General features: G+C 32.7%; 1 protein-coding gene across 6 annotated transcripts in view; it reads left to right on the forward strand.

Annotated features, from left to right (window-relative positions):
• The window catches only part of LOC110030833 (bifunctional 3-dehydroquinate dehydratase/shikimate dehydrogenase, chloroplastic), a 63772-nt gene extending 55491 nt beyond the window's left edge, over positions 1-8281 (forward strand). For 2 of the 6 annotated variants that reach the window (XM_020733761.1, XM_020733763.1), the window contains exons 9-11: positions 6555-6717; positions 6813-6860; positions 7963-8278. In XM_020733761.1, the coding sequence (XP_020589420.1) occupies positions 6555-6717; positions 6813-6856 (207 nt within the window). In that variant the 3' untranslated portion in view covers positions 6857-6860; positions 7963-8278. Of the gene's footprint in view, positions 1-5472; positions 5560-6554; positions 6718-6812; positions 6861-7962 lie in introns of all 6 variants that reach the window. The other 4 variants (XM_020733758.1, XM_020733760.1, XM_020733762.1 and 1 more) reach the window with 4 other exon arrangements.
• The last annotated feature ends 429 nt before the right edge of the window (positions 8282-8710 follow it).

Below are 8710 nucleotides of genomic sequence, written 5' to 3' on the forward strand. Positions count from 1 at the left end.
TTTTTATGTGGTTCGGTCAAAGACCTACATCCACAGTAAGACATCGAACATGTTTTATTATCAAATTTTTAATCCTACAAAGCTATATTTCTCACTGGAGAGGACTACAAATATAAAATACATGTGTAATATGAAAATTCTAATACATGTCCTTCAATTTAAATTCCAACAAAGCTAGGATTATCCGTAATCTCAAAAAAAATTGTCAATGAGCTGGCCTGTCTCAAATTACACCGCAGGCAAATTACACCACAATTTTCATTTCTTTGGCTCAACACCATATACCCATTTGCTAAATGCATCACATCGGCGGGACATAGCCAAAATCCTACAAATTGTTACATGAGAAGGCCGCATATGCTAAAAGTATAAGGTGAGTCATTTATCAAATGTTGAGCCATAGAATATGTAATAGGGCAATAAATAAAATACAAATTCAACCCATCATAAAAATGTGAGTCAATCATGCTTCTTTGCAAATCAATTTTGCTACCCAACATGAACTCCATATCCATTTTTTTGATGCAATAAGTGAACTAGAAATCCATTTTTCTACCCACCGTAAACAACAAATTCAACCCACCATAAGGATGTGAGACATTCATGTTCTTTTGCAAATCCATTCAGCAACCATAAACTACAATTGCAACCCATCAAAAAGAATTGCAACGTAAACATTAATTGAAAGACCATGGAACAGTAATGCATTACAAACAACGTCGCAGTAATGCATTACAAACGAGAAAGCCCAAACACATAAAACGATTTGAACTAACAAAATCAGAACATAGAGATAAAGAGAATGTTCCGAATTGTATCATTCAATACAGATACTCCTTTTCCAAATCCAAATTGTATCATTCAAAAGAGATGCAACAAAATCATATACAACCTTTTTTGAAGAGAATAAACGTTAGTAAAACCAATAAATTGAAAGAGTGACTGTGAAAGTAGTTTTGCATAGATGACTGCCAAGAATCAAAGCACTATGCTCAAGACCAAATAAGTGGTACATTGAAGCTATCCCCGATTACTTGACATTGTGAAAGTGTTGCGCGAATTTATTATGTTAAAAGAACAAAAGATGCGAGAATGTGTAAGCACTAATCCAAATTGTATCATTCAATAGAGATGCAACAAAATCATATACATCATTTTTTGAAGAGAATAAACATTGGTAAAACCAATAAATTGAAAGAGTGACTGTGAAAATAGTTTTGCATAGAGGACTGCCAAGAATCTAAGCACTATGCTCAAGACCAAATAAGTGGTACATTGAAGCTATTTCCGATTACTTGACATTGTGAAAGTGTTGCGCGAATTTATTATGTTAAAAGAACAAATCTACAACAAACATGTAAGCACTCCCTTAGTAAGCCACTTTAAACTCTCAAAAACTGAAACTAACAAGATAAAAATATGACCAAAACTACTTATACGTTAATAATTGAATCATTAATATAGGTTATGGTGTGCACACCTGATATAACACTTGTAATAAGGGTTAAGCAAGTAAAAAATGGGAGTTCTATGAGACAAATGCCAAATCAAGAAAAAACCTTAAGAAAAAGGTGAAAAAGATGATGTTAACCAGGAATAATATAACATTGTAGAGACTTCTTGACAATGATCTGAGTGGTGATCCGAATATATGTAAAAGTATACCATCAGTGATACTTCCATTAGTTGGGTATTGCAGTTGCACTCCCTTATAACATGTAAGCACTCCCTTATTACTTTTGCAAAACTCACAGATCCAAAGCAATAGAAGCAGACATATGGGGAAGAACCGAAAAAAATTCACCGATCCAAAAAACTCACGAATCCAGAGCATATCTCGAAAAAACTTACAAATCCAGAGCGTATCTCGAAAAAAACCAACAACAAACAATCGTAGATCTTACCGGAGAGTATATGTCGAAGGGAAAAAGAATGAAATCGAGCCCTAACGCCAACAGAGAGTGATGCTTTCGATCGGAGAGGGAGAAAGCGAGGGGAGAGTGCGAGAGAGATCACTAAGGGCAAAAGAAGGAATTCGAGCCCTAACGCCAACAGCCAACGTCGAACGCAGCTGAGGCCCCGCGATCCGGCTAATGAAGAAAAATGGATCCGCGGGACGCTTCGTTCAGAACACAGCCGAACGAACGCGCGAAACAAACACGTGGGCGGCGTTCTGAAAACGTCATCGCACATGTATAAGCTGCGCCAAACAGGGCCTAAGAAAAACCGCTTGGGGTATGCTTGCTGCATCATGAGCATGGTCTAAAGTTTCCTTCATTTTGCTAAGAAAGCGTGCACAGATTCCTTTGATCGCATCAAGTGGCATTGAAATAATGTTTTTAGGATTTTTTTTAAGGGTTGCGTTTTAGTAACTTTGTGCGAGGCAATCATTAATTAAGTGGTGAAGAAGTTGCAGCAGGTTCACAAATTTTCTTCTTTTTTTTTTCCTTTTTTTCCTTTCATTTTTCCTTTTTCTATAATTTGAAACACTATTTTTTCTCATTTTTTAGAGAGAGAGATAGTGAGTGAGAGAGAGAGAGAGAGGGCATAGGGATAGGGAGGTTTAGAGAGAGAAGTTACACAATGAGATAAAGGTAGATGATTGGTTGCAGGCGGCGTGCGGTTAAGCTGAGAACTTTACTAGCTGAGGATGTATAATTTAGGTGAAGTTTGCCTTTGGAGGTTGGCAAGTAGGAAGAGTTGAGTTGTGGCTCATTGGAGGTTGATAGGATGGTAGGAGGGGGAGAGTGTGTCAAATAAGCCTTGGCAATGGAGAAAATGAAGGTGAGCTTGGTTAAGGGGTTGAGATAGCGTACGAGTGAGAAGAAGAGTGACAGTCTTGTGGGAGAGTGGTAGAGGGTGTGACTTTGAGAGTGTTGTAAGAGAGAAGAGCTTAGCATGTGGCTCTTGATGAAGGCAAAAGGGGGAGAACGGGTTCTTCTGTGGAAGATTAATTTAGTGAGGATGAGAACTTTGAGTTGTGCAGTTTTTGTACGTTGTGGTGACATCTGCATCTCCTGAAACGGGGTAGGAAGCATGAGTGTGGGGTGTCACCCGCTACTGTGCGGGACGCTGAACTCCAACGAACATGCGGGCTTCAGTTTTCACGCCTAGACCAAACCGGTCCCATTTTTTCGTTGTTGTGGAGTCAACCAGTCCTATTGGGTCACTTCTCGCTATCATATTATTATATATTTGTATTCATGATGTTTTTGGTTTAGTTTTTGTGTGTTTTGTATTGAGACAACCACCGTCTCTTCGTCCCTTGTAGGGTTGTATCCTAGGATTGCAGGTGGTGTGCTCCAGCTGTATCTTAGTCTCTAGACGGTGATTATCTTCCCCATCCTCTTCCACATTGTCCCCACGTCGCCTCCGTTGCTACAACCACCCAGAGCAGCCTTCAGGGCTGTTTTCTTTGCAGTTTTTACATTGTTCTAGCTTTCATGTTAGCAGTCACTGCTGTTCCAGCCCTCCACCTTCGCTGCCACTGCTGTCCAGCCCTCCATCTTGCTGCCATCGTTGTTCCAGTCTCTTATACTTGTTGCCATATTTGTCTCAGCCTTCCCCGTCTCCTAGCACCATCCAAGACAACGAAGAGTTGCTGTCCGTACCTATGCCAGCATTCCTAGCTGTCCCTATCGTCAGATATATTTATTATGTTAAATTGAAGTTGAATTTAAGTATAATTTGAGATAATTTATAATTAATGTCAGGAAATTGGAGGTGGAAGAAATTTTATATTAGAAAATGAGGGGAGTAATTAAATAAAAAAGGTTTGGTGTTTTTTTCTATGTAATTTTTTTTAGTTATTCAATTAATATTTAAGTTTTTGAAATAAATTCAGTGATTAAAATAGGCAAGCAATCAAACTAAATACGGGGAGGAGATCAAGATCGTTGTTTGTGCAATAGAGGAATAGATAAACTGGGGTAAGTTTAAGGTTAATCTTTTAATTTGTGATTTTGCATATTTAATTAAAATGTTTTAATTATTATTTTCTGAATTAATATCAAATATTAGTGGAACATTATTTGGATTAGAAAACTAGAAGAGTTGGGGACATTAATCAGGTTGGGTTTTCTTATTGAAATTAGGAGTAGATGCTTTAATTTGAGATTTTTTTATTGTTTTAATTTGTGGTTAATTAATGTGAATGGTAAGTTTTATTGAATAATATCACATATTGATAGTTTGAAATTATTCAATTGGAATGTTTAAAAGTGTGATTGAAGGAAGAAAAAAGAAAATTGAGGTATGCATTAATTTATTTGAATTATAAATTCAAGTGAATTTATAGGACATTAAAAGTTATGTTTGAGAGCAGCTTTTTTTAATGTAAATTTTAGTTAAACTGACTATGGTTAAAAATTTAGGCTGTGAAAGAAAAAGTCGACAAATTTAAAATGATGATTTTATAAGATGAAATCTAGATGAGTAATTGTTATTTTATTTTCATTAAATTGAGTTTCTTTCATTTTTAAAATGTTTCAATTGTTCATGCATATAAATACACTCTTATAATTGAAAGATAATAAGTGAAAATAATATGATTGTTTTAATTTTTTTTATCTTTTTAATTGCATTAAATAAAAAATGGATGGATTTAATGTTTGAAAGAAATAAATATAAGTTAAATGAAAGATAAATGAGTAAGTCTATTATGAGTCACTCCCTTATGATACCAGCAGGGGACGATATTGTACTGTGCACGTTAAATGAAAAGGAGATGGAAATGATTATGCTGATACAAAATGATTAATGTTGTATATTTATGATACAAAATGATAAATATTGTATCTTTATGATACAAAATGGTATAAAAAATGGTTATATTTTTAAGATATAAAATGGTAAATGTTGTATCTTTATTGGTATAATTTGACAGTACTCTTAAGATGACTTCTAAAAATAAAATGAAATGGAGAAAAAAGAAATTGATTAAAAGGAATGAATTTGTAATTGATTGAGATGGTTAAATAAATATTTTGTAAAATAAAAAAAATGCAATGTTTACTTAAAATTGGATTAGCGTATTTCATTAAGCATTCATATGAGGCATTTGCATAAAGATTTAATACACAATAAAGTGATAATATTCACTAAATTTTTTAAACTTAACCTATTGATTATTTTTTCTTTCAGGGAAAGGTTTGCTAGATTGAGATGACTCAATAGGAGGGAGTTTTTTTTACTAGAGGAGAGGGATTGTTGAGGATAGACAATAAATTTATGTTTTGCCATTTTTATTGTATTACTTATTTTCTATAGCAGATTGGATGATTTTATTTATTTTATTTAGAGAATGTTGTGAATTATTGACTCTTTTATATTTGAATGTTATTGTGGACTAATATTATTATTTAGAAATATTTATTATTTCACCGTCTTATTATTCCTTTCCGTCTTGGTTAACTTAAAATACTCTAGCTGGTTCGTGACATGTATTTTGCATGTAAAAACTTCTTTTTATAGCCTTTTAGACAAAGGATGGGGAGCAAAGCCCAGCAATCTCATAGTCCAAAGGTGGAGCTTAATTCAGTGTTCAGTTTGAAAAGAAAAGCAAGTACTTTATCCGATTTAGAGCGGAAGTTCTTTCTTAAGTTTGAGAATTCAAATTATTTGCTATCTAATATCATTGTGAATTAGAGGAAATTGACTTGGCAACCTGTCGGCATTTACAAATTGAGGCATGGGGCTTATGTAGAGGGATTCATCAGGAGTTGATTAAAATTTAGGAAGATTTACATGCATATCATTTAATCCCTGTGTTTACATATCTAACACCTAAACTTCTATGCGTGAAAAGGTGTATTCTACTTTTTTTAAAGTTAAAATGATAGTATTTCTTATGTGGTATGAATGGTTTGGGTGATATAAATGTAAAGAAGTGAAATTTAGGCGTTAATGTATAAATACATAGGAATTGGGTGGTGCATATGTAAATGCCTCTAAAATTTATTACTTCATTGCATTCTAAGATACCCTTCCTTTGTTGTACTACTCGTGGTAGGAATTATTCCTTGGGAATAAGGATATGGGTTGTTTGATTTCATATGTTCCTATTAACGCAATAACTGAATAGCTGAATATTATTAACTATTAATTTCATTTGCTTGTCGTCCTAGATCTTCTTGCACTTAATAATGTTTTGCAGTTTTACTTGATCGGTTAGCCTACAACAGTTAAAATGAAGAGAATATTTTTTTTTTCATTGTTCCTACTAACAAAAAGAAAAGAGAACTTTACTTGCATACCACACCATTTTTATGTATTTCCATATCTAACACCCAAAGTTTAATGTTTACATTTATTACACTTTGGTATTATGAACCTATGCATGAAAACATCTATTTCACTTCTATAAATTTAGTAAGAGGGTTACGTCTGATGTGATTTTAAAGAGTCAAGTGTTATGCTTGTAAATGGGAAAGTTTACATGTCAAATATGTAAACACATAAAAATTGTGTGGTATGTAAATTGCCCCAAAAGAAAATTGTTTACATCATGCGACCTCTTTTCTGTATCCAATCCTTCTTTCTTTCTATAATTGCAGCAAGCTCTGAAATCGTACGCATTAGTTTTTGATGCCATATACAACCCAACGTTGACCAGACTTCTCCGCGAAGCGGAAGAGCTCGGCGTGACCATTGTTACTGGAGTTGAAATGTTTGTGCGTCAAGCTATGGGTCAGTTTGAAATTTTCACTGGTTTGCCAGGTAAAGTTTTAGCTGGTGGCTTTGCGAAAATTGGCATGGGTTTCTTTCAATAAAATGCCTGCTATAATTCTTTTTTTTTTTCTTTTTCTTATCAGCTCCTGAGAAGCTAATGCGGGAGACTTTGCTGAACTTCCATTAGAATGGTATGTATTTTTCTTTGAAAAACTAGATTGTTACTCTTAATTTACATCAACCTTTTGTGTTTGGTGAAGTAGTTCATTTTTCGTGGCAAATCTAAATGAAATCAATTTAATTGCGTGTATTTTAGGTTTACATGAGAACTACAACCAAGGTGACACATGTCTGCATTTTTATTATGGGAAATTTACATAAATGCTATGCCACACAATTCTTCTGCATTTACATATCTAAAATATGATCATCAATTTATTATACTTCTAATTACGGGAAAAGATCGCTCTTATAAAGTTAGTGATATTGATATTTTTAATGTGATGTCACAGATTTGAATGTTTTTTTTGTAAATGTGAAAGTTTAGGTGCTAGATATGTAAATATTAAGAATTGTATGGTATATATGTAAATGCCTCTTTTATTATTTATGGGCTACTTTTTAGTGTGTTTTGAAGTTTTGATTTAGATAACTATTGTATATCATTTTATTTAGGGGTTTTTGGGATTTTTTTTCCTTTTGTTTATAAAAATCATATTTATTTGATATTTTTTTTCATATTTTAATTTATATTTTTAAAATTAAATGAGCTTATTTTTAAAAATACTCAAAATAATCTGAAGCTGTTATGGGTATTTTTTTTAAAACAATTATCACCAAATATATTTTATTTCAAATAAAAATTTTTAAAAAAATAAATAAAAATAAAAGGGGCTTTTACATTATACCACCCAATCTTATGTATTTACATATATAACACCTAATTTTTCATATTTACATGCATAACACTTAAAATCTTTAATATTACATTAAAAAAAAACACTTCTATCAACTATTTAAAAGTGAAAACTCCTTTCATGGATAGGTTTACAACACCAAAGAATTATAATTATGAACATTAAACTTTAAGTGTTAGATATGTAAATACATAGGAATTGTGTGGCATATGTATAAATATCCAAATAAAAAAAAAATCCCAAATATCATGTTATGAGAAATCTTAAACATTTTCCCAGCTATTACTATCTTAAACATTTTCAACTTCTGAATTCATATTCCAACTGCAACTTCTTTTACCTCACATTTTCACCTACTGATTTGTTATTGTTGAAGGTCTGATGTGGATTGATGATTTCAATAAGCTGCTTCAATGAGGCTGCAATATACTTATTTTTTCATGGAAACACTCTTTGGAGCACCAGGTTTTGAGCAATTTCTTTCACTTTACATTCAGTGGAAATTTATTAGAACTTTTGTATTTAACCCTGCCATGTCCTCAATATTTCATTTTTCAACCCTTCAATGTTATTTTTGTAAGAAAATAAATGAACTTACAACATTTGCATGCGATTTAGTTCTTCGAGAGGGCGAAAGGGTAGCGCTTGTGACATTTTTCTCTATAATTGAAATATAAATGTTCAAAAATAGTTGATGTAGATCTCTCTGCATTAACATTTTGTAAATCTATACCTTTTTTTATTTTGATTGTTATGCTTAATTTGATTTTTCTAATGTTTAGTGGAGGTCTGATTATGTGCCTTTGATGTTCTAAGTTAGAAGATTGATGATATGAAGCTATAAACAAAAGGAAAATGTACATACATAGTGCCTTATTGCCTATGCATGTAAATATCTGACACCTAAACTTCAGTTTTGACGTACATGCCTCCTTTACCTATGCAGGAACAGATTTATTTCACTTTTAAAAATTAGAAGTGATCTTTTTTATATGATATGAAAGATTTGAGTGGTATATATGTAAAAAGAGTAAAGTTTAGGTGTTAGATTTGTAAATACATAGGAATTTGGTGGTATGTGTGTAAATGGTCCAAAACTGGTAAATCCTTGAGGCGAGGTTCTG

This window comes from Phalaenopsis equestris, unplaced genomic scaffold (assembly GCF_001263595.1).
Source record: "Phalaenopsis equestris unplaced genomic scaffold, ASM126359v1 Scaffold000761, whole genome shotgun sequence".
NCBI lineage: Eukaryota > Viridiplantae > Streptophyta > Magnoliopsida > Asparagales > Orchidaceae > Phalaenopsis > Phalaenopsis equestris.